Genomic DNA, 13213 nt, shown 5'->3' on the forward strand with positions numbered 1-13213 from the left:
CATATTTGGAACGAGATTGGATACAATTTATTCCACAACTGCAGTAGGTGCAGTCGTGTCCCATTTACTCTGACTTTTACGTCATTGATATGCATCATCATTTTGCGCCAGAAGAAGCCGTACCAGACATAAACAATGGCTGAAAAGAATCTGAATTATGACATTATGAATGAAATGTGTTCCAGTGAAGTGCTTCCTATCACCATTTAACCACTGCTGGTTCTGACTTGTGTTGGATAAACTTTATAGCCGCTCCATAGACGGCAGCATCCGTTATTATAACGCGCTGCTGTGGGACGTGGCTTTGGGGTCCAGAACCGTTCACACAGAAATGTAAAAGCTGTGAGTCAGTCAGTTGTATGAACAACTATGCAAAACAAACAAACAAAAAAAAACTGTTTTGATTTCAGAAAATAAAACCTACTGTGTGAATGCAGCCCAACTCTATTCTTGTGCATAATTACATAGTGTTGGAAAATTAATAAAACTTGAACTTCTTTAAATTTTGCCACATTATAAACTCAGTCTAAAAGCAGCTTAATGAGAGTTTAAGTCACAGTGATAAAGTTATATTCTCTTCGTATGTAAAGGTTGTATTTCTATTAGATTAGGCTGTTAAGAGTGCGTCCTCTGCCCCATAGGTGGCGTGACCCGTATGACTGTCTCCCTGGTGGTCATCGTCTTCGAACTGACCGGCGGCCTGGAGTACATCGTCCCCCTCATGGCCGCCGTCATGACCAGCAAATGGGTGGGCGACGCGTTCGGCCGCGAGGGAATCTACGAGGCCCACATCCGTCTGAACGGATACCCCTTCCTGGACGCCAAGGAGGAGTTCACACACACCACGCTGGCCAGAGACGTGATGAGGCCCCGGAGCAGCGACCCGCCGCTGGCGGTGCTGACGCAGGATGACCTGACGGTCGAGGAGCTGCAGGGCGTCATCAATGAAACCAGTTATAATGGTTTCCCAGTGATCGTGTCCAAGGAGTCTCAGAGACTGGTGGGGTTCGCTCTGCGCAGGGACATCACTATTGCTATAGGTAAAACCGCAGAAGAAGATAATAAGTTAAAGAAAATGTTAAAATATTAAAATAACAGGGTGTTTGTGCATCCTTAAAAAGTCTGAAATTGATGTATATAAATTAACGCCTCAAAATGTCCTAAATTAATTTTTTTAAAAATGTAAGATGGTCTTAAATACCTTTATATCCAGGTCTTGAATTTTGCTGCAGCAGGACTATTTAAGGAAATATTTTTTTTGTCTCGAGACTTCTCTGTCATCTTTGACATTCTGTTCATGCTACCGCTAACTAGCTGCTAATATACCCTTACTAGCTGGTCAGCTTGGGTCTATCATGGTTCAAGTCCAAATTTATTTACAACCCAGTGGCATCTTTTTTACAAAGTTGAAATATAATTTGTCGTTATCTTTGAGGGGAAATACAGCTGAGAATCTATATGAGATTTTCTTTAATGCTTTTCCGTCATGGCCCAGGTCTTTAAATTTCATTCAAAATGGTCTTTAAAAGTCTTAAATTTGATTAGGTGAAACCCTGAATAACCAAATTGGGACAAAACATGAAGCTCTAAATCTATTTTTATTTCCTCCTGACAGAAAACGCTCGCCGCAAGCAGGAGGGCATCATGTTGAACTCGCGGGTGTACTTCACCCAGCATGCACCCACCCTGCCAGCCGACAGCCCCCGGCCCCTCAAGCTGCGCTCCATCCTGGACATGAGCCCCTTCACCGTCACCGACCACACCCCGATGGAGATTGTGGTAGACATTTTCAGGAAGCTGGGGCTCAGGCAGTGTCTGGTCACTCACAACGGGTAAGTAGGACACAGCTGGCGAAGAGCAAGGGGGCTGGGGGGTATCTCCCCATCCCACGCTCCCTCCCACTGCCTGGAGGATTGCTTAACCAGTCAGGGTTTGGCTCTGTGTCCCATGAAGCACATGTACTCACCGCCTGGTGCTGCATGGCCTCTCAGGTTCTGCATGGCTCAGCCTAACTGCTGTGCTGCACTCCCTTAATCCCCTCACTGAGCAGTAACAGGCAAAATCCTCGAGCTGCTGACTAAAAACTAACTACACAAACACAACAGGTGACGTTTTGGGACAAAAGAGTTGGTGAAACTTGTTGCTGTGCGACATGAATAAAAAACAAACAAACCCCAAAACAACGTGGTCGAGATGTAAGAATGTTCTGGCTGTTCTTTCAACGACCGGAACTACCAGCGTTTTATTTATCATCGTCCACGTTTTGAAGGAGTTGGTTTTGCAGAGCGCTCTCTGCTGGTGGGAAGACGTTGTGCTTGATTATAGTTCATTTATCAGATGAGTTCTGTTTGCTGTGATAACTGTGAGAGGAACAGAGCAGCAGTGTTTTTTTTTCTGTTCATTTTTTTTTTTTTAGCATTTTACTTTAGTTTTCAATCATAAGTTGGTGATATTTTGTACTTTTATTGTCAATAATTCTTTAGAAAAAGACCAAAACAAATGTCTTTCAATTCTTACAGTGACAAAGTATTCTTACCCCTTTGTGAAATTATAACCTCAAAGTTCAAAGGGTTTTAATTTGATAAATCAACACAAAGTAGTGCATGGTTATGTAGGAATTGAGGTGTGGATTTTTGTTTTTTATGAATATAAATGTAAAAAATGTATGAAATGCATTTTTGCTGAGCCTTGTTACGATATTCGTTTTAGGTAGATGGAAGAAGCAAAACTAAATTGCATGGAAATAGAAATGAATTGGCTCCGTTTACCGTTTTCTCAAATTACAAGGATTATTTAATTTTTTAAAGAGGAAAAAATTAAAAGAAATCAAGATAGTTCAAAAGAAAACGGCATACTTGCTGTTTTACAGCAGAGCTTCTGTTGTGAACTGGTACAATAAATAGTGGAAATAACCTTTATTGTCCATTCATTGACTTACGTCAGTCTGCTGGTTTTGGTCTTATTGGTTTTATTGACAGAAAAATCTAAAATATCACCGCGATTCATCACCATTTATTAATACTTCATTATCACAAATGAAAAGTCACTTTTTTGTGGTTTGTTTAAATTCAGTTGTGTAATTTTCAGTGCACATTTTACTTTAACCTCATTTTGTTTCTGTTACTTATTTGTATGATTTGTGCTGCTGCTGTTTGTTCTCTTTGTGTCTCTGCTGTTGTATTGTTGTTGTTGTTGTTGTTGTGGGCAGTGTACCGAGTAACGGGTGTGTGTTTCAGGAATGTGTTGGGCATCATCACAAAGAAGAATATATTAGAGCATCTGGAGGAGCTCAAGCAGCAGACGCAGCCCCTGGTGACTAGCCCCGCCCCTTTACTCCCCTCCCCCCCCTCCACACTGTCACACCTGTCTCTTGGGCCACGACTGTTAGAAGGGGATGCATGGAAAGTGCTGTGGAAAACTGTTGACAGTTCCCCGACTTTAACATCAAGACTCCTCTCTCTTTCCTCTTGATTTCACACGCTCTGTTGTTGGTGGGTTTGGTTTGTTGTGGATTTCAAACTCATGAAGAAACATCTCCCAGTTAGCGGGCCTCTGGCTGCCATCTTCATCGCTTGTAGTTGTTGCAGTTTTGGAGCCCATCACACGTTAAAAAGCCTCTGTGGAGTTTTGTTGGTCCTGTAACGGTGGACCTGAGTGGGAACTGTCACCTTCATCACGCTGGAGCCCCTTTCAGACACGATCTTTGTAACTTCCTGTAGGTGTGCCGCCACTTGTCCAGCTTCCTCTCATGTTTGTTCGAACCGCGCTGCTTAGTTTGTCAAATTCCTAGACAAACTTTTATGGCTGCAACTGATTATTTTAGTGATTGATTATTCTGCCCATTTATTTTTGTGATTTGTCGATTAATCGTACAAGAAAAATGAGCACATTCAGCAGATTTTTCTTTTAACTACTTCAGCTTATTTTATACAATATTAGAAATGCATAAAAAATGAGAATGTTATGTTTTAAGTAGAAAAAAACAACTAATATTTTATTGCCTTAAATCGCAATAGCATGGCGTTCCTTTTGTGAATGCTTAATAATTTGTAGCAAAAGATGCATCTCCAGCTAAAAAATACATCCAACATTTTAACTTGATGTCTTACTAAATGGAAAAAAACCATAATGGCAAAATTGTGTTGGCAGGATACAAAGATTTGCGCACATTTGTAATGGAAGTGCAGCTGCTGTCTACAGTAAACTGCTTTTTTACAATGTTTTCTTATGGGACGGTTTGCTAGACTAATGCTAGCAAGTTTTCTCTCTGTTTTCATACGACTTGTTGATCATTTATTTTGCATCAAATTTTTAATCGTTTGCATGAGGAGAAAACTCTTCTGGTCTGCCTCATAAGCTTATCAGTGCTTTGATCGTTTTAAAACTTAACAGCTGCTGTTTCAGCTGCTCTCATTGTCTTATTGTAGCCAAATCTCTCTTTCACTATGAAAACCTGTAAAAATTGGAGAAAAAAAAGGTGGAAAAATCCAGACTTTTTACATGTTCAGCACTTGACATAGTTTTGCGAGCTGTGCACAACTAATTATACCTTGATTTTACAATATTTTAATCATACTTACAATATGCAATCAAGATCTTGGTTTTGACGAAGAGACGACAAATGTAGGTCTTGAAGACATTGCTCTGCTGAAATCGGAGATCTAGAACCTCAACATTGAACTTCTTTAAGCTCTTAAATGAAGGCGCTACCACAGAGGTTTGCATGTCTGAAAGGGGGTCTGTAAAGTCCCATAGTGCAGCTCATCCCATTAAACTGCATCTGTACCAGCTGTAGTTCTGCTTAGTGCTCCCTCAGCCGCTTCATGCTAGCACCTCAACAAATCATTCCTCATTCTGCATTTTCACAGATATTCAGTCACTTTGTCCAAAATTATTCACACTTAAACTGAAGTGGATTTTTTGTTTGGCAAACTGGTTTTATCTGGCTGGTTCCAAACAAGTGACAAAACCAGTAAAACGGGGGATAACGTGTTGCTCTTATAGAAAAATAACATGTTAATGAGGAAGATGTTCAAACTAACACTTCTTTTGCAATCGATGACGGATTTGTGATTAAATCCTGCTTTGCTGTTGTCACTTGGCTCTGGAGGCCAAAACGAAGCCATCGGCAAACTAAACGTTCACCTTAGATTTTAAAAGTAAAACAATCCGTCTGTGGGTGTGAATATTTTTGGGCTAAACTGCAGAAATCATTTATGCCTTTAGGATTCTGACCAATCAGAGATGACCCTCCTCTGTATGTTTGCAGTCACGATGCCTGTTGTGTGTCTCACATCGTCTCATCGCAGCAGTAGCCACTCATTTCATTCTCAAGTTCACTCACCAAAAGATTTCTCTCTCCATTAACAACTGCTTTTTTTCCCCTCTTTTTTTTTTGTTGTTTTCTGTTGTTATTTATGGTGTTGACTCCTCCGTTTTACCCCCCGGCTCCCCCAGAGTGACGGCGTCTGACCCGCGGCCCAAACAACGACTTGGCGAGTAGTTAGCCGCCCTGGGAAAGCGGACCACCATTATTTTACTTATCACTCTAAGTTGGAGGGTGGTTTTATAATTCCAGGAGGAAATCGACCTGTAGAGATGTGATTCACACCCACATTCCCCTCAGCTCGTAGTTGTAGTGCGTGTGGTGGAGTGGTGCCAGTAGCTGTAGCTTAGCTAGTCGGTGTGTGGTGACGACGTGGGATAAAACCCGCTCCCATGCTTTAACCTGCCAGTGTTTCCATGAGCCAGCAGAGTCCTGCCTTCTTTCAACAGATTTCTAAAGTCAGAGCCTAAGAATAAAGCAGAAGCTGTTCAATCTGTGCACTTAAAACTGGAGATGCACCGAATGCTAACGCCCGATTTTTATGCAGTGCTGCTAGCCTGCTAATACCCAAGTCAACTTTTAGGAAAAAATAATACAGGAAGATTTAAAAACTGAATTCAGATCGTTTCCCCAGCTTCCCTGTGGCTGTTCTTTATATGCATTCGGACACAAAGCTGAACAGAAATTGACTGTATGAGAAACTAAATTATTACGGTTAGCGTTATGAGATTACATTAGAATATTCTATTAGCAATTGGTGTGTGCATTCCTTAGAGAGTAGACTTTTTTCCTTAATCTTGGGATTAAGGAAAAAAAAGGAAGACTAACATTTCCAAATGCAGCTGGAGTTTCGAGACTCAAAAGCATTAAACTCTGCTGTACTGTTTCCAGCCTTCCCATTATCTGCTTAAATGCTTGCTCTCTTTTCTCAGACTGGTCATGAGAAAAGACAAGTCTGAAATGGCTTAATATAACTGATCCTACGACTGGACAATAAATCAATAGCAATATGTTTTGCATTATTTCAGATATTTAAGAAAGGGGAAAAAAAAACCCTGATCAATAATTATCTATACCAAACGCTTATATCGTGATACAGTTTTCAGCCATATCGTCCAATAATTAACAATACCGACTGATGCAAAATGTTTATACCATGGTATGTTTTTCAGCCATATCCCCCAGCCCTAGCTGGTCCTAAAAATGGCTACCTCCGAGTCTTCAGTAACAGCTTCCACACTGAAGAGTGGAGTGGTGTGTTAACTAATCGGAAAAAGAACAGATCTTTGAGTTTAGCCAATCAGGGCCGATCGAGCTGAAAAGTGATTTCTCGGTGCATCTCTAGTTGAAATTGTGACGCACTGGATTCACATGATTAGCAAACAAGTTGGCCTAAATTTGTTTACGTTTCATCATTGGATTTAAATCGTGCAAACATGCCTGATGAGTCCAACCGGATCGTTGCTTAGTGTTAAATCCAGAACATTTCAACACGGTAACAGAACGTCGGGTTACTTCAACCCTGGCTGGACGCTGCTGGTGTTAGTGGGAACACCGTGTTCACCTCCCTTCACCTCACCTGGTGCTCTCTGATCATGACAGCAGCACTCGGTCTGACCCGTGTCAGGTGTTCAGCCAGCGCCTCTCTCTCTGTCCGTAGCACCCACACCAACCACAGGTCGTCCTCGCTCCTCTCACTCAGACCTGGGGGTCACATTTTCACTTCTCCTCACCTGCCAATAAGCTCCACTTCCCTTCTAGGGTTTCAGACAAACTGCTCTCTGCAGCAGGCAGCTGGCTTCCTCTTCGCCTGGCCTCAAATCAGAGCGCACTCCATGATCATTTCTGATGTTTGAGCTCACGACGGTTATTAAGCAGCTCAGCCGGGGCGCTCCAGTCAGCAGGAAATCTCTTCAAGCAGTGAAGCGTTGGGTAGTTAACGTCTCAGCAGTACAGATGAGAGGGGGGGGAGGGGCAGTCATGTTGCAGGAGTCTGAATTGGTTACAGATCTGCTAAAAACAGTAATGAGTCACACTAAAGTGATTGTTCCAGTTTATCATAACTTTTATCTTCACGCCTCAACGTTCCTGTTGAAAATATCACTAATGGATAATTTGGAGAACAGAAACTTGGGGGGGGGGGAATGTATGACGTCGTAGTCTGTTTTGTTTTGAATTTGAACTAAAAAGAAAAGACTGAAATAATGTAGCGTTTTCTACATCAACTTGGAATGTTTCTGCCACCTTTAGGCTTCAGTCATGCTGGAAATGATAAAGAAGAAATGTTAAAAAGCAATTTATGAAGAATGATTAAATATGCTCTGAATCATTTTACTCCTTTATTATTGCCACCTGCTGGCCCAGCTCACACTGGTGCAAATAAAACTCGTAAATTAAAACACATAGTTGAGGGATGGGTAAAAATCAAGAAAAGAAATCTCATAGATGTTTACACTTTTGTAAACATCGTTAGTTGAATATCCACAAACGCTGCAAAATACCCCCAAAAAGGTTAGAATCAAACCACTACTTTTTTCTGATTGTTGGCGTCAGAAATGACCCACCATGTTTCACTTTGGGCGTGTATTGGCTTTACAAAAATTAAGCCAATACATACATTTTTAACATTAAAAAATTTTGAAAAATTCAAGGGGTGTACATAATTTAATCTTTTGCTGTCGGACTAAAATATATGTTACGGCAATAATTGTCACTGCTTGAAGAGTTTTTCCCATTTAAAGGATAAATCCATGTTGCTGTGCTGGGACTGATAAACTGGAACATTTCTTTTACACAGTCCGTTCAAAAGTTTACGTTATATCGAAAACACGTTTGGGATAAAGATTAGCTTGATGTTTGAAGCGGCTTGGAAAGCTGACATGTTTTAATAAAACTCCCAGCTTGTCGTTTTTGCCTCCTGATGGCGGCTTCTCCCGGCTTCCTGCTGGTCTAACTGCCGTCCAGTACTTCCGGTCTCCTCTCCGTAGGCTCCAGATCTTCTGAAGTGACTCCTCCGTCTGAAGCGGGCGCTGCTTCTGACCCGCTCTTTTCCTGCAGTTACTCTCCCTCCTGCTGGCCCTAATCTCCTCTGGGACTCGTTTTTTTGTTGGCACCGATTCTGATTACATATCCAAACAAACTAACAACAACAAAAAATAAAAAAAAATTAAAAATCCCGCTCTTGTAAAGGCCAACAAAAACGCGAGGTTTTCGTCGTAGATGTAGAGTTGAAGCACTTCCTCGCGTCTCTGTTAATGTTTCTGTTCCCTCTGTCTCCCCCTGCAGGCGGCTTCTTGGTATTATCACAAAAAAAGATATCCTTCGTCACATGGCTCAAATGGCAAACCAAGATCCAGAGTCCATCATGTTCAACTGATCCGCTCCTTCCAGGACGGCTGGGGGGGAGGAGGATGTAGCGAGGAGGAGGAGGAGGAGGAAGAGGAGGAGGTGTGCCTCCTGAACGGCTCCAATCTCTGACATCCGGACACCATTTTTTTTTTTTTTTTTGGTTTGTTTTATTTCCTTTAACATTCAGCTTTGCAGGCCCCCGAGCCTCACTGAATGACTCTCTGTGGCCCCCCAGAGACTTTTGGGCCACCAGGAGAAAAGCGACAATAAAAACATTGATATTGTCGTCTGGCTGCTGAGGACAGAAAACGGTCACGTGTTGAAGGCACTTTTTACACACACACACACACACTTTTTTTTTGCACTCAGACACTTGAAACATGCATGCTGTCTCCAAACACACTAAAACACACACACACACACACGTGCGCTGACCTGAAACGTTACCCTGTTTGCACTCTTGCTGCGCCTGCCCTCCTGTCCCGTGGGGGTCAAAAGGTCAGAATGAACCGCAGACGAGGGATGCGATGATGGGACCTCGATACTTCCTGCGCCCTCACCTCCCCTCCATAAAAACACACACATGCAAACACACACCTCTGACCTGTCCGTCCTCCAGAAACAAACAAAAAAAATAACACGTTGTTTACCTGTGAAGTATGCGTGTCTGCAGCGCCTCCACATTCCAGCCAGGTCACGATCGGAACTGCACCCCAGCTACACGAGTTGGCTTTAATATCGGTCTCCCTTCGTGCGTGTGTGGGTGTGTGTGTGAGTAAACCCAGGAAGAGATGCGCTGAGATAGAGTCGGTACTTTATTTCAAGAACAAAAATGTTCCCGTTCAGAAGGAATGAAGAGAAGAAAGTGAAAAGTTTGGATGTTTTCATTTTTGAGCCACTAGTGTGCGAGTCTGTGTGTGAGTCCATTAATTATGAAGGCAGGTTTTGTGTGTGTGCGTGTGAGTGCGTGTGTGCGTAGTTGAAGTATAAAATGAAAACTGTCAGATGAAAACCATGCTACTCGATATGAGGGTTTTTTTCACACTTGCATTTAAAAACACCTGATCTCACTGCAGCCAATCAGCTTGAAGCATCAGAATTGGTCTGTTTTGATTGGTTGAATTTGTTACAGTAAGAGTGATTCCTTTTTTACTTTTCTTTAAAACGGGCCACAAACTTCAAATTACAAATGTTGTAATCTGAATAGATTACAAAATCCCTGAAAAAATGTATTTATTTCAGTGATTCCAAAAAAAATGTAAACATGCATGTGAGAGTCTTTACACATGGTGTGATTTCAGGCATTTACTTTAGCTAATTTTGACTATTTATAGCACACACTTAAAAAAAAAACTTTTAAAAGAAATGAGATTTGCAGACAATTGTAACATTAAATCGTATCAATAAAACATTTATTATAGAATTGAAATCATACACAAAAGTATGTCAACTTTTGTGAACTTGGTTAGGGTTTTGAGAGACTTGTTTAATAATTGAAAAATTGTCTTATCTGAAATGGAGCAACTTTTTTTCTTCCACTCAACTTTCCAGCAGTTGTCATGGATACAGCCCTCTATAAAAATCCAGCTTCTTCAGTGAAAACATTTTGAGACTCACCCTCAGTGACTGCAGGACTCGGAGGATCAACCCAGCAGTGCTCCCTATAAATGTATAATATTAATCTAAAATCACTTGTTTTATTGGACTTGCATGATATTCTAACTGTCTGAGAAAGTAAAATTTGGGTTTTGGTTATTTGTAAGTCAAAATGAGACAGTTAATAGAAAAAAATGCTTAAAATCTACTACTACGTATGTATGAGAGTGATTTCTTGCATTGCTGAAATGTTTTCCACCTTGTAACCAGGAACATCTGAGCTGCTTTAGCTCTCAAGTCATTTGACCCCTAGTTTGTTTTTGCTTACATTTTTTTAATATAAAGAATAATAATTGTGTCGTTCTTTGAAACCAGATCTAAATTGTGTAAAAACTACCAAACATATTTTGTCTAAGTTTTGGCAAAACAATAACTGATTTATAAACAGTCCCCTAAAGTGTGATCCTACAGCCGACTGTCTTAAAAACTGTCTAACCTGCAGCCTGATTCGCTGCTTTTGCTTTCCGCTCCTCTAAATCTGAACGGGTGTCTGCTGCCGCCCCCCGGCAGGCGTTCTTTGTGCTCCTCTGGTCTCGCCACGCCTCTGAAGTGCCTGATGGGAGATCGTCAGGCGTTGCTTCCTTTCTTTTCGTTCTTTGTCCTCGCACACCTGACATTTCAATTGGAAATTATGAAGGGAGGAGACCGCGGATAAGCAGTAGCACATATAGAGTGGAGAGTGTGTGTGTGTGTGTGTGTGTGTGAGGGGTGTGACTGTGGATCTGTGTGCGTCTTTGCGTTGCGGTGACTGTCCTCCTGTGGTTCAGCGGGGAGCAGAGCATCATCTTTGTCAACCAGTGGTGTTGCCTAACATTGTATTTCATACTGAACCCGATGTTCTCCTTTATTTTATAATTTATGGGTAGTGTCGATACAGTTGTGAATTATTATTCTGAAGAATTTTATGTATGATTACATTGTTTGATTGTACAATAAGAACAGAGAATATGTAAAGAAAAATAAACTTGTTTTAAATTAAAAGGAGAAAATATTGAAATTGCACAGATGAGTCTGTGTGATGCTGTCGGCTGAACTTGAACAGACTTCACATCCTGTCATTTCTGCAACAACTGAAGATTAATATATTTAAGTCTTTCACAGTAAATATAGAAGTCTGAAATTATTTAAGATTTCTGAGCTTAATACAGTGCCTTGTAGTACTCCTAGCCCTTAAAAAAACATTAAAAATACATTTTGTTGGGATCTCATGACAGAGCAACATGTCCAATAGTTATGAAATGTAATGAATATGATTCACGGTTCAATATTTTTGCTTTTTGTTGGTTTGTTGCATGAAATCATTTTTAAGGTGAAAACATTCAGCTATGAGAAGATTGGATTTATTTCCAAGATCTCAATTTTCTAATATTTTTATCATCCGAGTACATAACCTTTACTTGGTTTCATTCTCTAAATATCCCTTAATTCATTATTAAGACTCAGTTTAATCAGCGTTGTTTTAAAATCTATAAACGCCACTGAATTACGACTGAACGGTGATTCTTTCTAGTACAGATTTTGACCTACGGTGCTTTTAGAGGCACAGCGTTCATTTCAATTAAGTTGCCGCTCAACAAACAGTAATACTCCTCATCCAAAGAGATTATTTTCTGCTGAACTCCACTGATTGTGTATAGAGACAGTCCTTATGGAAGGACAAATGCGTCTTTCAATTATTGTGTTCCAGCTCAGATGTAGGGCTGGTTTTTAGAGAAATAAATGTTTTTGGATGCATTTCTTCAGTAATAATGTTGGGGTTTAGGACTAATCTACGTTTTCTCTTTTGGTGCCTTTCCTTTAAAAGATTTTTTTTTAACCTTTTTTTTTTTTCTGCCTTTTGAAGGAAACCGAGAACAGGAGTTGATGTTGGGAAAGCCGCAGGGGGTCTGTGGGAGCCCACTGCCACACGACGCATCCTATTTTCTCTAAAAAAAAATTTAAAAAAAGCATAAAGACTAATATTCCTGGTCCAACAATGTAAACAGCAATATTTTAGTTGTAAAACCTAAAATTCTCGAATAATGAAACAAAAAAAGACAGTTTTCATGAAATTGTCCATCTTTTTTCTTATCAGCGTTTCTGTAAGTTTCATTAACTCAAATAAGACTTAGTACCACTATGAATTAAATTGAAGACTTGCCTCACCGCCGCGTTTTGAGTAACGCTTAGTGTGAATTAAGTTTTAGTTAAGGTTAGTAAATTAAATCAAAACAGCATTACAAACACTTTTTCAAACTTTTCTATATCAAAGCTGCAATAGGTAAAATTCATTAAGAAAATTTTTTTCTGCATTGGTTGTGTGGGCTGCGCAGTTGGTAACACTGTTGCTTTGCAACTAGTGTAGGTTAGAGTAAGGGAAAATGTCTGGGTTAGGTATAATCACAACCACTAAAGTGAATGGAACTCAATGCAAAGTTCTGATATGGGTAGAAATACAAACTTATGTATTTCTATTTTAGTTTTTGCAAGACTGCAGTAGGGAGTTCTGAGAAAATTGTTGACTTAGCCTGAAAATTTGTACAAGAAGACCCCTCACTCTTGTTCTCTCCTGTACTACAGATCTCACTAGCAGTGGTGTAATGCATTGAATGTGCTAAGACACGCCATTTGGTTCTGATTGGTTGTTACCGGACAGTAGCAGAGCTGGAGGAATTTTCCCAGATTCTCTGTTTCCACGCAGAAAGACTCAGGACTTGAACCCAGGACCTTCTTGTTGCAAGGCAACAGTGTTACCAATTGCACCACTGTGCAGCCCGTACAACCAACATGAAATAAAAAATATATATGAATTTTACCCACTGCAGCTTTGATATAGAGTCATTTTTCATTGGACCTCCATGGTTGATTGAAGGTCTGTCTTTCTTTGGACCTCCATGGTTGATT

General features: G+C 40.6%; 1 protein-coding gene across 6 annotated transcripts in view; it reads left to right on the top strand.

Moving 5' to 3' along the window:
* The window catches only part of clcn3 (chloride channel 3), a 37884-nt gene extending 26552 nt beyond the window's left edge, over window positions 1-11332 (top strand). For 3 of the 6 annotated variants that reach the window (XM_008427922.2, XM_008427924.2, XM_008427923.2), the window contains 4 exons: window positions 642-1040; window positions 1616-1832; window positions 3237-3312; window positions 8612-11332. In XM_008427922.2, coding sequence (XP_008426144.1) covers window positions 642-1040; window positions 1616-1832; window positions 3237-3312; window positions 8612-8803 — 884 coding nt within the window. In that variant the 3' untranslated portion in view covers window positions 8804-11332. Of the gene's footprint in view, window positions 1-641; window positions 1041-1615; window positions 1833-3236; window positions 3313-5457; window positions 5496-8611 lie in introns of all 6 variants that reach the window. The other 3 variants (XM_008427926.2, XM_008427928.2, XM_008427927.2) reach the window with 2 other exon arrangements.
* Window positions 11333-13213: the final 1881 nt, after the last annotated feature.

The sequence above is a fragment of the Poecilia reticulata genome, linkage group LG14 (assembly GCF_000633615.1).
Source record: "Poecilia reticulata strain Guanapo linkage group LG14, Guppy_female_1.0+MT, whole genome shotgun sequence".
Taxonomy (NCBI): Eukaryota; Metazoa; Chordata; class Actinopteri; order Cyprinodontiformes; family Poeciliidae; genus Poecilia; species Poecilia reticulata.